Raw genomic sequence first — 16,050 nt, forward strand, 5'->3', positions numbered from 1 at the left:
AAATCAAACAGTGTTTTACAGAGGTCAGAATGGTTTCTTTACTGTTTGTCAATTCTATTATTTCAATACAGAACAATAGCTTCTATAACTGAAATATATTTGCTATTGTATATTATGATTGTCCCTCGAACCATGAACAGTCCTCCAGCTGAATTTCACAATTCCTCTGTCATCTGCCAGGCCATTAAGTTGGAAGATCATGGAAGATCTCTGCGGAACATTGCAAGTTCATACCATAAACACATTCAGAATTGAGTATTATTTTGCTTTGAATGGAGCTATGTTTTGCAGTTCCCTCAGAATAAAAGCTTGTTATAAAGTGTTTACACCAATCAAAAGACATATTTAAATATTCCAGCTATAGAAAGAAAGTGTGTCTGCTCTTCACTCTCATCTCAATTGGTTTCTTCACGTGCATGCTTCTTTATTTCCCCTATTTTGTCAAGAAAATAATAGGTCAAGTCCTGTTCACACTTATCTCCTGTCAGGCATGGCTCAGATGCATGTTGTACACTCAAGAAGGATCAACTGAAACAGACTTCTGGTCTGTTACTACAACCATAGTAATAAACAGACTAACTAATAATTGCTAATTATGTTTTACATCCCTAGAGTCTCACATTTTTCTGTTTTAAGATCTTGTTATCTGGTTGTAACTGAAGCTCAGTGGAACATGAGCACTATTTCTCAGTCTTTTCTCCCATCCAGCAATCCTGATGGATTAGCAGAACTGGCAGAAAACACTTTGTTACCCAGAATTAAAAACTAATATTTGCTCTCCCTTCAATCCAAAATGGATCTATTGAAACTAAAATCTGACCCAATCCCATTAAATTATTTCTATGGCATCAAAGGTCAAACTTCTGAAGGGAACCAACCTGTGGGTGGGTCCCAATTCAGGCTATATATTCCGCAGGGCTCAGCCAGTCTCTGTACATACAGCTGGAAAGCTGTATTGCCTTTACTGCTCAGGCTCAAAAGGTAAGCAACACTCTAAAATGACCTTTTCTCTATCTTAGTTCTTGCTTGTGCCTAAACTTATAAAAATGAATAATTATTGCGCTATGTGTTGTACCTCTAAGGATGAAGTATCTGCATAATACTCTCTATAAAAACTTCTCGCCTGTGTATGGATTTTGCACTATTTTATTATGCATAAAAGCTTTTTGCTTGTTGTCAGGAGGTTTATTCTTTGTGCTTAAAGTATGTTTTAATTTCAGAACATCTTATCCTGTCATTCTCTATCTGATATGCTTTGCAGTTTGCTTGATTAACCTCTAGCCCTCCAGAGTGCACTGAGAGCAAAATCATGTCGTTCAGTGAATTTTGGAGAGTTATTTTAATGTAAATATTCTCTAGAAGTTTAATTCCTGCAAAATGCAGCTGCTGATCACTACAAAAGATAAAAATCTGTGTGGGTGCATAAATAATAGATACATAATATATAATAATAATAAGTAATAGATACATGTGAACTTGTATATGAAAAGAAAATGAGCAAAATGTGTGTGTATATACTCAAACACATGGCCAGTAAAAATATTTGAGGGGTTTAATACACAAAAGCCAATCCTGAGGATCCAGCATTCAGTATCCATATAAGGGGCCAGGCTCTGAAGAACTTGTGACTTTCACAGGTTATATAAACCATAGGAAAGCAACTAGATTGGTGCTGACCCCAAAAGCCGTGCTTTATATAAGCACACTGGCTATAAAATACTTGTACAGTTCAGCTCCTTACAATAGAAACAGCCAGAACAAGTATAAAGCTTCTATGATCTATGTCCTGAATAAGAATTCATTTAATGGTTGCTTTATAGTAGACACTGCTATTTTATCATGTCTGCATTTCTCTTCTGCCTGAATGTCACCAATAAAATTTAACTCCTCAGAACGTTTATACTACAGTACACATGCATACCTTTGAGCAAAGCAAGCCATACCTGAAAGTGCAATAGAACAGAATATGAATTACGTGCATGCCTTTCTCCTAGACTACATGACCCCATACAAATTTCATTCCCTATTTATTCTTCCATCATTAAAACAAAGGTAAAAATTCTTTTGAATATCTACTGATAGCAACTAGTGTGCAACAAACAGGTATTTCTCTGTACTTACTTATTTTATTTCCCAAAAATAAGAAATAAAAGCAGTCAGGAGTCTGCTACTAAGTCCCCTGCTTTCTCATATATCTGTTCAAACCCAGAGTAAGCCTACTGAAATTTGCCCTTTGAATTTCCAGCTTTACAAGCCTATCAGATTGCATTTTCTTGTTTTGATTAGAGGTACTGAACGAAGTAGAATTCTGAACTAGCTTTCACTGAATGAAAATACGTAGAGGCAACTGTTTGTTTGGCTGCTTTAAAATGGTAAACAGAAATCACATGTAGATCTAAGGTTTCTGAGAAAGTTTGCTACCCAAAAAATAACCAAATGCAAATGCATGAAAAAATACATTTATGAATATGGTTCTGAACATGCATGAGAGTTGGGTATAGCAACAGACACATTACCACAGAATTACTTTAAAACTACCTGTTTACATTTAATTGCCTAAAAACTACTCGCAATTTACTGTTGTAGCCTACGATAGAGTACCCTGCATGGTACTGTGTACAGCATTCCATCCTTACATTTTCATTGTTCTTCTGTTTTTTTTAGACAACTCAGAGTTCACCATGGGCTCCATCGGTGCAGAAAGCATGGAATTTTGTTCTGATCTATACAGGGAGCTCAAAGTCCACCATGCCACTGAGAACATGTTCTTCTCCCCCTTCACCGTCCTTTCAGCTCTGGCCATGATCTACATAGGTGCAAAAGACAGCACCAGGGCCCAGATAAATAAGGTGAGCCTACGGTTAAAGATGAAAACATTTATCCTGCTCAATGGAGCCATGGCACTTAATTATATGATAGTGTCCCTTGGAAACTGCATAGCTCAGAGGCCGAAAATCTGGAACCAGAATTATCTAAAAGTGTGGCCACCTCCAACTCCCAGAGTGTTACACAAATGCACTAGCCAGAGATCTTGAAACTGCATTGCATAACTTCTTTTTGTCATAACCATTATTTCAGCTACTATTATTTTCAATTACAGGTTGTTCACTTTGATAAACTTCCAGGATTCGGAGACAGTATTGAAGCTCAGGTACAGAAACAATTTCACCTCCTTCTCTATGTCCCTTTCCTCTGGAAGTAAAATTCAGCAGATGAAGCAATCTCTTAGCAGTTCCAAGCTCTCTCTGATGAGCAGCTAGTTCTCTGAATCCAGCAGTTAGGAGAACACTTTGTTCATAAGAACAGAGAAAGGAAGTAACAGGGGATTCAGATCAAACAGAAGATAAAACTGAGGACAAAAATACTATGTGAATGAGGAAACTTGTGGATATTTGTGTGCTTAAGCAAGACAGCTAGATGATTCTGAATAAACAAATCTGGTTGGAAAAGAAGGAAAGCCTGCTTGATCTGCTGGAGCTAGATTATTGCAGCAGGGAGTCAGGAGTTCCCTAGAGAAAAGTATGAGGGAATTACAGAAGAAAAACAGCACAGAATTGTATATATTAGAAAAGGACCACATCGGTGTAGTTACTAGCAATAACACAGACAGGACAAACAATACTTTTGTAAACAGAAGTATCCTAACTACTTTACTCTGTTCATATACTATGTAAAATCTACTAAGTAATAAGAGGAGAATAACATCATCTTTCTTTCTCTTTGTATTCAGTGTGGCACATCTGTAAACGTCCACTCTTCACTTAGAGACGTACTCAACCAAATCACCAAACCAAATGATGCTTATTCATTCAACCTTGCCAGTAGACTTTATGCTGATGAGAAATACCCAATCCTGCCGGTAAGTAGCTCTAAAATCTGATCTGAGTGTGTATTTCCATGACAAAGTAATGCAAAAACAACCAGAGGTTTGTGTTCCACTAAGAAAATTTTGTTAGTGTTTGTTACTTGTGGTTGTTTTTGCATATGGAATTGAGGACAAAAACTGTTTCTCTATCACAGACCTGAAACTCTACAGTCTTCAGAGAATTCAAGGCTTGCTAAAAGAATGTAAAATCTTACAATGCGGCAATACAGCTATAGCATATTACACTACTAAATGCACTATAAGTCATAGCATGTAGTAATACAGTGTGAAATAGCCTTTTACACTACTATATTTTTTATATCTGTTAATTTCAGTCTTGCATTTCACATTTGCCAAATGTTTTAAAATTCCTATCTGAAAGCTGAATACTCTTGCCTTACAGGAATACTTGCAATGTGTGAAGGAACTGTATAGAGGAGGCTTAGAACCCATCAACTTCCAAACAGCTGCAGATCAAGCCAGAGGCATCATCAATTCCTGGGTAGAAAGTCAGACAAACGGTAAGGGCAAGCTGCCGTATTTTCCCTTCTGTCACCATATTTGACCAGCCTAGGAGAACACTTAATTCACAAGAGGAAAATACAAAATCACTCCTTTTGTTCCTGCTCCTAGATAACAGATCAGTTCGCAGATAAAGAATTATCAATTAACTCTTTTTATTTTTTTCTCTTCAGACACCTCCCTTTAAGATAACTATTTGCAAGAGGTTTGCAGGAATGTAATGCTTCCAGTCCTGATGAGAAGGACAGCATTAGAACATGCTTTATACATACTGACAACTGGTTCACCCTTATACTGAGACTCTGAGCTCAGCCTGTGTGCTTTGCCTTCAAGCTTCCCAGAGTTATTGTATGCCTGTTAAGCAGGGCATACAGTCATTACGCACTAGAAAAATCTTAACTGATAAAGAGCAACGGAAAACCAGAGTTAAGGAATGGTAGTGATAAAACACATAGAAAGTGGTACCACGATTTTGATTTTTGCCCTAGTGCCTCTCTGTGTGGTTCCTCAATTTTTCTACTTCCTTCCTCATCTTCTCACATCATTCCTTTCCCTCATGCTTGAAACACAGATGAAAGATTGTTATTTTTTACTGAGATGAAAACATCCACAACCACACAACCTCTGGTGTGGAGTCATGTTCTGAAGGCAAAAACTAGGCCATGTAATCTATGTGTGTAATCTATGTGCGTGACAGGACTATGTGAGGAGCATACTACATGCATGAGGACTGCAGAATAAACAGGAGCAAAGTTTTTGAAGAAAACAAAGAAAAATTCTATTTTCCTCTTTTGTTACACAGATCTCAAATTTCAGCTTTGGTTAGAAGCATATAGTATCTATGTTTCTTGGTACTGTTTGAGTTGGAGATTCTTCCCTTACTACAAAATACACAGGTTTAGTCTTTTTGTGACACATAAATCTCTTTTTCTTTTATCTTTTGTTGTGATTCTTTATAGAGGGAGATACAAGAGTTATTGAAAATAGCAACAAGAAAATTAACCTTGGAAGAACGAGATTACAGTTGCAAAAACAAACCAATGTTCTTGCCCCTACATCCCCTTCCCAAAAATTCTACACTATCTACCCTGTGCTTGCCAATGTGATATACAACTCTCTTTTCCTGTTCATTCTTAAAGGAATTATCAGAAATGTCCTTCAGCCAAGCTCCGTGGATTCTCAAACTGCAATGGTCCTGGTTAACGCTATTGCCTTCAAGGGATTGTGGGAGAAAGCATTTAAGGAGGAAGACACGCAAACAGTACCTTTCAGAGTGAATGAGGTATATGGGCATGCCTTAAAGATGTCATCTAGAATTTATGAAGAGTAGACATGTTATTATATAGAACTGCATCAGCGTATCTGCTCATTTGTCTGCATCTCTTTACGACACTATGTCAAAACCAGGGAATTTTCCTTATGTCTCTCTCTCCACACTACTCATGACATTACAAGGCTCCTGAGAAATAACTTGAGATTCCCACTTTTCCTAGGAAAGTCTTCCCGCATGAGAGCAATCAGTCATCTTAACCATAAGTAGACAACTAGACATTTCTGCAATCTAAGAATTATCTTTGTTAAAACTATATTCTTTTTTTTTTTTTTTTTTTTTGGGATCTCCAGCAAGAAAGCAAACCTGTGCAGATGATGCACCAGATTGGCACATTTAAAGTGGCATCACTGGCTTCTGAGAAAATGAAGATCCTGGAGCTTCCATTTGCCAGTGGAACAATGGCCATGTGGGTGCTGTTGCCTGATGAAGTCTCAGGCCTTGAGCAGGTATGGCCCTAGAAGTTGGCTTCAGATAATTAAAAACACACTGAAGTTTAGATGTTGCAAAGCTCTTTTCAACACAGTTGTCCTATAACATTTAACCAGCACAAATTTCATTATAATTCAATACGTGATTGTTGCATAAAAGCGTAGAGTTGTTCCAGTGGGTCCTGCAATAGCCTATGCTGAGCATGGCTTGACATGACAAGAGCAATCAGTTTAAAAGATGTACACAAAAAAAACACGTAATAGTAACTAGTACTGCGTTGCCATGAAAGAAGGCATGCCACCATCCCACGGATCTCATTGTCATTTCCTTGCAGCTTGAGGCTACACTCAGCTCGGCAAAACTGACTGAATGGACCAGTTATAATATTATGGAAGAGAGGAAGGTCAAAGTGTACTTACCTCGCATGAAGATGGAGGAGAAATACAACCTCACATCTGTCTTAATGCCTATGGGAATTACTGAGCTGTTCGGCTCTTCAGCCAATCTGTCTGGCATCTCCGAAGCAGTGAGCCTGAAGATATCTCAAGCCGTCCATGCAGCATATGCAGAAATCAATGAAGCGGGCAGAGATGTGGTAGTCTCAGCAGAGGCTGGAGTGGATGCTTCAAGTGGCTCTGAAGAATTTAGGGCTGACCATCCATTCCTCTTCTGTGTCAAGCACATTGAAACCAACAGCGTTTTCTTCTTTGGCAAATTTGCTTCCCCTTAAAAAGAAGAAAGTATAAAGATTCTGTCCCTTTCAGCAAGACCCAGAGCACTGTAGTATCAGGGGTAAAATGAAAAGCATGTTCTCTGCTGCATCTAGACTTTATAAAAGTTAGAGCTTTATCTAGAAAAAAAAGAAAAAAAAAGAAATTACACTATGAGAACAGGTGCACTTCACCCTTCCCTTGCGCAGAGTAATACTGTTAACTCATGGATGAATGGTTAAGGGAATGAAATCTGGACTTACAGTACTGAGTCATCATACTGAAAAGTGCAACCTGATACATCAGCAGAAGGCTTATGGGGAAAAAATGCAGCCTTCCAACTAAGCCAGGTATCTGTATGACCAAGTTCCTCCAGAATTAGTCACTGAAAATCTCTCAGATTTAACTATCAACTGTCACCAACCATTCCTACGCTGACAAGGCAAATGCTTTTTCTGTGTTCCTGATACTACAAGGCTCTTCCTCACTTTCTAAAGATGCATCATAAAAATCTTATAATTCACATTTCTCCCTAAACTTAGGCTCAATCATAATGACCAAATATTGTATGTTACTATTCAAATTGTTTTCCTTGTCTCCATATGTAATGGGTCTTGCGAATATGCTCTTTTGTTCCTTTAATCATAATAAAAACATGTTTAAGCAAACACATTTCACTTGTAGTATTTGAAGTACAGCAAGGTTGCGTATCAGGGAAAGAATGATGTGCAGAGGAATAAGCATGGACACACAGGCCAGCAGTAACTGCAGAACAAGTGCTAATGAGTGAGAAGTTGAACAAGAGTTCCCCACAGCAACTTAATCTAATATCTGAGTGGTCCACATTAGCGAAACGAGCATAGTGAGGGAAGAAATTCATTCTCCTTTCTAAGCACCACCTGGGACACCTCATCTGGAGCAGTGTGTCCAATTTGCTGCTGCCCTGGTCCTGGCTGGGGTGATGGGACAGACCTTGACTGTCACTGAGACACCCAGAGATCTGTCTCAGCTCAGATTTTCTCAAGAACAGCTCATTGCTGACAGAACAAAATAAACCTATAGCTAGCGGCGATAGCAGTCAGTTGTCCCATCTGCGACCCACCAGGGCAGGTATGCTGGATGAACAGGCTTTGGTGGCATATAACTACTGGGCAGCACCATTGGCTCGGACAGGGGAAGAACTGAGCATGGTGTAAATCACTGTCTCAAGGCCACTTCGCCTCTGTGCCTGTACCATGCCTGAAGAGCTCTTCTACAGGAGCTGGGTTTGTTCAAGAAAGTTTCCGTTTCTCCCACCTGCTGCTTGTACCTTCACAGAGACAGAGTGAGAAGGGTCCAGCCATGGCTGGAAGGGGCTGACTTTCAAATTTTTCTAATTCTCCTTCAGTTGCTGCTGCAGCTGCAGAACAAAGGGATCAGAAGCCAAGAGCTTTCAGATGAAGATGCCTAACCCATGTTGGAGACACTTGCGCTGACACCTCAAGCTATGGGATGGGACAACAGTTGGATTGTGGCTCATCCACTAGCTACAGAGACTGATTTGTATTACCAGATTAGGAAGAGCAAAAGAACATGTATTTATAACAGGAGGTTTTCTGTGCTTCTCTACCAAAAGGTGTAGCCTATGAAGGAGCCCACATTGCAGGAGTGGATGAGGCCTGAAGGAGGCCACAGCGCATGGAGAGCCCTTGCAGGAGCAGCACACAGTAGGGCAGGAGGGCTGGGTGGTAGTTATCCATGGGGACCTGTGTGAAGCAGTGCACTCCTGAAAGGTGGACTCCACGGGAAAGGAAAAGCAAGAAAACAGACCTGTGATGAACTGTCACACAGACTGCAGAGTGACAGAGGAGAGCTTGGGGCAGTGTGCCTACTGCAAAGAGTGGTGCTCCTTCCTCACAGCAGTGCAAACAGCTTGGCACCACTGCTGGGTGGTCTGCGGTGGTGTTTTTCCCAGTTTCATCGCACAGCATTTTGCTTGTTCTACTTGTTTTAGCTTTCCCCCTCCACAAGATAACACATACTTTGGCAGTAACTAGGGCCTTAGCTTACTGTTAGCAAACAGGATCTTGCAAAAGAAGGAAGATAACATGACAACACCTTCACTGGTGCATAAATAGCTCAAATACTTTCCTTCATTTTCCTGTAAATTAGTCAATTGCAGGTCAGGAGATAACAAGCAGGGAAACTTATTACAAGAATGATAATGATGTTTAATATCATCTCGGACTTTCTGTTGGTCTGGGCATGGAAACAGAGTATTTAAAGTCCTCAGGACATCTATTTTTCACCTGATTTATTCCCAAACTGCACTATTTCTAGGCCACTGAAGTTCTTATCAATTAAATTATACTTTTCCTGACACAAAAGATGCAAAAAAGTGTATCTGTTTGTGTGTATAGACAGATTCAATCCTGACATCTGATTTCTGTTGCATGCTGCCTTCACAACAGTAGGCAAATGTTTTTGTCTCCAGGAGCCACTTCCTTAACCGGCTGTGCAGTATGTCCATCCCTCATACACAAACAAGAAAAGATATGAGTTTGAATTCTCAGCCCCATGTTTTCAAAGTCTTAAAACTTTGGAACTGTTTTGGGACATGGCAAACCACATATCCACCAAGGAATGGACACTGGAGTCCTCTGATCTCAAACACTGAAATATTCATCTAGCAGTCAAGAGAATCAATAGCCTTCCACATCTGAAGTACAGCATGAGCTTCTCTGATAACCAGCATAGGAAGGACAGGCCTGGATGTAGCCCCAGGGCTAGTGACAGATATCTGACCTCCATCACCCAGCAAAGCAAAGTTTCCATCCCCACAGAAATGAAATAGTCAGCACTGCACCTTTGCTTCTCTGCTATCTCATGCCCTCTTATCTTCAGCATCACTTTCAGCACAATTACAGGAGAAGGCTCAAACTCACAGCTTTAGGACTCACCATAAGAGTCTTTCATTGCTCTGTCACCACACCCCACATAGATCTGTAGTAAATCACACATGCAAAGAAGCACGGTGGACTAGTGAGTTGCACAGAGACAAAACCACACCTATTTGCCTGCCTGCAGTCTTATATCAGCAGGAAGATAATTAACATAATGAATTTCTATAAAGATGAGAAAATGTGGCCCTTGAGTCCTACCATATGTTCTAGTCCTAATTCTCCAAATAGATAAGAATGTAAGTAAAATTACTCACTCGAACAAAGTCAGCAATCTGCAAGAATTGATATCCCGAAGTTCAGGTCATTACTGCGATTTCCAGTACCTTTGGCTGGAAAGGGTATCTGAAAATCACCTGGTCCAGCACCTTGCTCAAAGCAGAGCTAACTTCAAAGCCATATCAGATAGCTCAGAACGTTCCCTAATCAACTGTTGCCTATCTGCATGGCTGGAGAACCCAGAGCTTTCTGCTTAATTTGATTTTAAATATAAATTCAAATGTCACTAGCATAGCAGTAGTGGAAGCCATTTAACTGGCCTTACTTTCTCTTACCAAATGAGTTAGCTGCAGTGAGAATAAGCCCTACCAGTTCTTCATTTTATCTCCCACAGCCCACAAAGCTCTTGTTGTCTGTCCTCACTTTTAATACTTCTGAACCAACGCCTACAGATTATCGTTGTAAATCCCAAGCAGTGCCTAGTCACCATGTGAACAACAAATTCCTACAACATTTAACAATATTTAAGAGCAAAGGCCAGACAACACGGAGCTGCACACTACACATTTTTAGACCCAACAGCATAATTTATACTTTGGCTCCATGTTGCTGCCATGTGGATAACTATGTGCAATCGTTTGTACCTGGCCTCCTTTCCTAACTAGTATATTCTTAAATGTCATAGGATAAAGGCTCTAATTCTGTGTAGTCTAACTGCATTGTGACACAAGCAAACACTCACAGTTTCATGGTACCCCTGACGAAAAAAGGATCCCAAACTAATTTGGGGCTTTTACATATTTTTTTTTTCAACCCACAGAGCACCTTGCCACTTCTGCTAAATGTAAGCAATAGCAACCCACAGTCTGAAATCAATGCAATGAACTTCTACTATGGGTACCATACAGTCAACAGGAACGGTCCAAGTACTTACACTGGAAGGCTGACTCCTTAAGTCACATAAGTAAGATTTAGAAATTGTGGCTCTGATAAGAGGTCAGTATGAGAGAGGGAAAATAATGAAGTGCCAGATGAGTGCACCTTCCTGTAAGGAAGGCAGATATATGGGAATTAAAGGTGGACAAGGAATGCTGTGGATGTACCATTGACTTTCACAGGACTGTACGTAAGAGCCTATTTCCTATTGATTCTCTGCTGCCTCATTTCTTGTGGGCACAGTTTGTAACTCTCCAGTAATGCCCCTTCCCCAAGCTGCTAACAGTTCCTACCCTCACTGCATCCTCCTTTTTGCTCCCTGTCCTTCAGTAGTCTCTACCTGCTTCTTAAGGTAGTGAAGCAAGAGGGCAGATGTACTTAGTCCAAGCTGCTTCCAGATGTATCTGTAGAAGATAGGAAACGGAAGGAGATCAGTGCCATTTTTCTAGCCACAGAGCAAGGGCTTTGCCCCTCCTTGCACCAATAAGCTAGTCAAATGTTTTTTCCGTGCTGCAGAGTCCAAGGTAAAGAGGCTTTGTCTATAGCTAGGTCTATGTTCCTAGAGCAACAATTAGCAATTGCAAAATCAAGAGGTACTAAGAAAGCCTCTGAAGCTATACCCAGGGGGTCTGGAAAATGAAGGGGGACAGACCAAGAAGAAAGAAGAGCCTAGAGCAGTTTAAGGTAACAGTGCCACTAGTTTTAAGCCACACATCTGGAGTTAAGCTTTTATCTTTGAAAGAGACAGAAGTCTCAAAATACACCAGCCCAAAATATAATAGAGCCATAAAAGTCTGCACATAGCTGAATAACTGGAACGAACAGCTTCAAAGTGCTTGGAAGTGCTGAGGTGAAGTAGGGCATGTAATCATTAGAAGATTTCAAAAGAAAGCCCCCAGTACAATATCCAGAAAGTTCACCTTTCTGTGGGACAAAAGATGTATCCCTCACAAAGGCTGGAGGAACAAAATCTTTGCATCTCATTTTGCTTGAGAGCAGAAGGGAATACACAACCATCTTGTTTTACTTGGTGTATATCACATCATTAATTTCTATTTGGTTGCTACTACGCAGAACTTGCTAACTTGAACCATGTAAAAAGCACATCAGGTCTCAACAGACTAAAATGCTTTATGCAACAGGCAGAGAGTGTGAGAGGTGGAAGGGTGGGAAACTTTGCAATGATGAAGGCGCTGGTAAGAGATGTACAAATGATAACACTCAGATAACACTGAGTTAACAGATAACACTTCAGATAACACTCCGTGTTGCCCATCTTTGTCAGCATGAAGGGAAAAATCTATTCCAAGCTCCTCTTTAGGGGTTACTGCATTCCAGGACAAAGACTTGGTGCACTTAGTCAGGTAGCTCAGATCAGTCCCATCTTAAAAAGTGTGAAAATAGAAATACGAATAAGGGGCCAAGCTGATTAGTGAACAGCAAAGATTGCCAGTACATGTACACAAGTGAGAATTTGAATATTTCACTGCTGAAACTTCTGAAAATATCAACTCCCCTATGAAACAGTGGTTATGCCACCACACAGGAGTATTTGTGGTTGAACTGCATGAAGAAATAGCAAGTGTTTAAAACTGATTTCTTAAAAGAGAACCTTTCCTCTACATGCTGCTCTTGCACATCCATGTGTGGCTCCTCTTCAGAAGCAGGAATTGGTTTTCTGATTCAGCAGCTGTGTAGCTGACATAGTTACACCCTTTGAGAGATTACATGCTAAAGTGCATGTAATCTGCACATAAACCATTCCTCACAGTGAAGTACTGTGCAGCTATATGAAATTCAGGCTATTGTTCATATTTTTGGTTTTAACTCCTACCTTGGTTACTTAAGAAATGCTCATCATCTGATTGATTCAAAGGAAAACTGTACACTGGTAGATGTGAGAACAGCATGCATATTCCTTTCCAGATAAACTAATCTCTTTTCAGATATTGAGATCTTTGCTTCCCCAGAAGTGCTGCACTGGTCATCAGAACTGAATCTCTCAGGAAAAACACTACCTTTACTAATTACAGCATCTAAGCTAAAGCGCACAGCGGTAATAGTACAGTATGACAAATTATGCCAGTTCTCAATTCATGTGCCAAATCTCACCACACCTTTGCTTTCTGCAGGTGTGGAGCAAAATGCCTCAGTGATATTTAGACAGGAACACCACCACACCTCTTAACAACTCACAAATTCTAAATGCTATTGGAGTATGTCAGCAAAGATTGCTTGGCAAGGGAAGGCTTGCAAATGTACATGTAATATGTACACATTAGATCACTATCTACACTGTTTCAAAATAAAGATATGTGTGTTCTTACTCAAAGCTTTAAAGGAAAATGAGATACTCAAAGAAGTAATCTTCTTTGAACTTTAAAAGCTACTCGGGACTTCACGATGATACAAACTTATTCGACACAAAAATCTCTTAGGACATAAATCAAAATCCATTACAACCATTCCAGCTGAGACGTATACACTGTTTTTACACTTTAATTTGCAAGGTCAGGACAAGCTCTTGCTGCATTCTGTGACAAAAAGGCTCCTTTACACAACAAAATCCGCACACCCACTCCAAGTACCCGGTCAGTGATCACCATTACCATCACTTCAGCCTCTGTGCTCCTATTTCTTGTACTGTTCTGGCCCTTGTCAATTACAGGTTTGTGATGAAACTAAATGTTAAGCTGCCCTCCCACAGGATTTCAATATTCCCAGGTTTCAAAACCATCTTCCCCACCCCTCTTATCTCCTGAAGTCCTTATAATGGTTTGGGACATTTAAAATCCTTTCATGTTTAAAACTCTGGCTGAGCCAAAAACATGAGCAGAATGCTTTGGTGGCTGAACTAAAAACCATTCCCTCCCAAATAAATAAACAGCACTTTTTCTGGTTAAATAAAATAAAAGATATTAGAAGATGACAGAGACATGGAATAGCTTTTCTTCAAGCATTTTCTTTTCTTTTTTTTTTCTTTTCAAATACCAAACACCTTAGGTTTGCATTCAATCAGATTTTACAAAGGGTTGGTAGTTAAAACAGCACATGTACACAAAAAGCAGCCATGGCAAGTTGCATCTTAAAATACTGTGTGAAAGCAGAAGCTACCAGATCTTACTCTCAAAACTCTCAGATACTTTTAGATCACTTTATAAATGATGTATGTAGATTGCAAGTATCTAACCTACTCCTGATCCCAGGTACCAATGAACTGAGCAGCATACTATGTAAGAAAGTTGCATTGACTTGTGCTAAGTTGCATGGAAACTAAAGGAAAACGAAATGTGCTTATATAGCTGAGATCTGGTCAGGGTGTCTGATGTGCTGCCAATATTTGTCCTGCCAAAAATGGAAGCATGAATGACCACAGTGAATGAGCCACAGGCTTACTTCCCACAGGAAGGATACTACCAATATAAACGTAAGTCTTGGAGCATGTTGGAGTGTTGACTTAGTATAGAGTGGGAGTGAGGGAACCACTGCTCCTGAGTCAGCCTCAGCACCTCCCACTGAACTCTGTATTTTCTAGCATTGGTAGCTTCACAGGATGCTGGAAAATGATATCAAGTCATCACACTGATTTACTGTACATCTTCCTTTTAGATGAGTATAATTTTAGTTACTTTGTATGTATTTTTTTCACTAATAACCAGCCATGTTATTTAAAAGGCATTTTTAAAAGGCAACTTTAAGACCTTGTACAAAAAACATCCTCTCATTCATTCAAATCCCACATTTCTTCATATGTGGAACACGTCAGTCACTTCTTATAACAGAGCAAGCACTATGACTAATTAGCAAATTGAATTCATCCCTGCTTTAAAAACAGAAAATCCAAGTAACTGCTCCAAGGGATGAAGTTTATTTAGTGTGTCCCTCATTTGTTCTACAACACAGTTAAATTTGCAAAGATGACTCAAATCATTTAAAGCTTTGGAAATCATTTAAGGCCAATGTAAACAGATTACAACTTTCCCAGGCGCAATGGGAGCAATTAATTCTGCAGTGAACACCTCTCATACACTACTATGCTCTCTGGAAAACTTAACAGATACATCTAATTACAACCCACACTGAAACATGCTGTTTTTGTGTAGCTATGATTTCAAAACAGCCGGGGGGCAGGAAAGAACCATCCTATGAAAGCTATGTGGCTGCTCACCTATAGGAAGGCGACTTTAGCAAAGCTCTGAGTTCCCAAAATACACTAATACAGAACATTCACCACTGGCAAGGTGCCCTTTGTGTGAGCAACCTCTTCTGCCAGAGAAAACACTTGGCAGATAAACCCATAGCTCAGTCCTTAGCACAAAAGACTCTGTGCCAGCCACTTCCCTACAAAATAAACCCACGTGTATATTCAAAGACCTTGGAGCAGAAGAAAGGTTTCAGAATACAGTTTGTGCTGAGGAGATAGACCTTGGGGGTGAATCTTTCTCAATATTGAGGAGGAATGCCTCAAAGACAAGCAGCTCTTACCTAGGCATTCAAGGTGATGTTTTCAACAGAGAAGGGAGGTAAAGAATGAAATAAAGGGCAGAGTTGCATAGGATTTTTCAGTCAGAGGTGAGAGCTGAGATGGACAGGACAACGGAGGTAAGGACAGTGTGACCGTGAGGAGAATTAATGATGGAAACACTTCAGTAGCCACTGCAAGAAGAAAAAGAGTATTCATCAGAATATCAATTTCTGGGGAAAGTAAAGAATACATCTCTGAAGTGTTACATAGGGCAAGCAGCTGCTTTCAACTTAGAACAGGGAAACCGAGGCAGCATTAAAAGAAGTTTAATCTGGTTCTAGTGTCGTTGCAGTGATAAGAAAAGTAAGTGTCTGATGAGTGTTTCTCAACCTTTGTTATCTCACAGTAAAAACATTTCCCCGGTTATACAGTTTTAGAATCCCCCAAGATTAACAAAATTCATTTTACTAAAATAGAAACCCACCAGAAATGACTAACTTTTTATCAGTAGGAAACGGACAATAGAAAAACTCACAAATAGGATGTCACTGTCTTTTCTCTGTCTGTTCCTTGGAAATTGTTTCTATTAGGGGAATCATAAGTAGGTCAGGCCACTGCATTTTTTTTACCCT

The 16,050-nt window shown here is 39.8% G+C and overlaps 1 protein-coding gene and 1 long non-coding RNA gene across 2 annotated transcripts in view; one reads left to right on the plus strand and one right to left on the minus strand.

The window, feature by feature from the left end:
• The first annotated feature begins 938 nt into the window (after positions 1-938).
• Positions 939-7,532, plus strand: LOC140247726 (ovalbumin). Its single transcript, XM_072327603.1, has 8 exons — positions 939-981; positions 2,665-2,849; positions 3,101-3,151; positions 3,731-3,859; positions 4,269-4,386; positions 5,527-5,669; positions 6,011-6,166; positions 6,484-7,532. The coding sequence occupies exons 2-8, from the start codon at positions 2,682-2,684 to the stop codon at positions 6,877-6,879; spliced, it is 1,161 nt and encodes a 386-aa protein (XP_072183704.1). The 5' UTR covers positions 939-981; positions 2,665-2,681; the 3' UTR covers positions 6,880-7,532.
• The window catches only part of LOC140247734 (uncharacterized), a 40,428-nt gene continuing 31,150 nt past the window's right edge, over positions 6,773-16,050 (minus strand). Inside the window, exon 3 of the long non-coding RNA XR_011902758.1 lies at positions 6,773-6,874. This is a non-coding gene — a long non-coding RNA (uncharacterized lncRNA). The remainder of the gene's footprint in view (positions 6,875-16,050) is intronic.

Source organism: Excalfactoria chinensis, chromosome 2 (genome assembly GCF_039878825.1).
Source record: "Excalfactoria chinensis isolate bCotChi1 chromosome 2, bCotChi1.hap2, whole genome shotgun sequence".
Taxonomy (NCBI): domain Eukaryota; kingdom Metazoa; phylum Chordata; class Aves; order Galliformes; family Phasianidae; genus Excalfactoria; species Excalfactoria chinensis.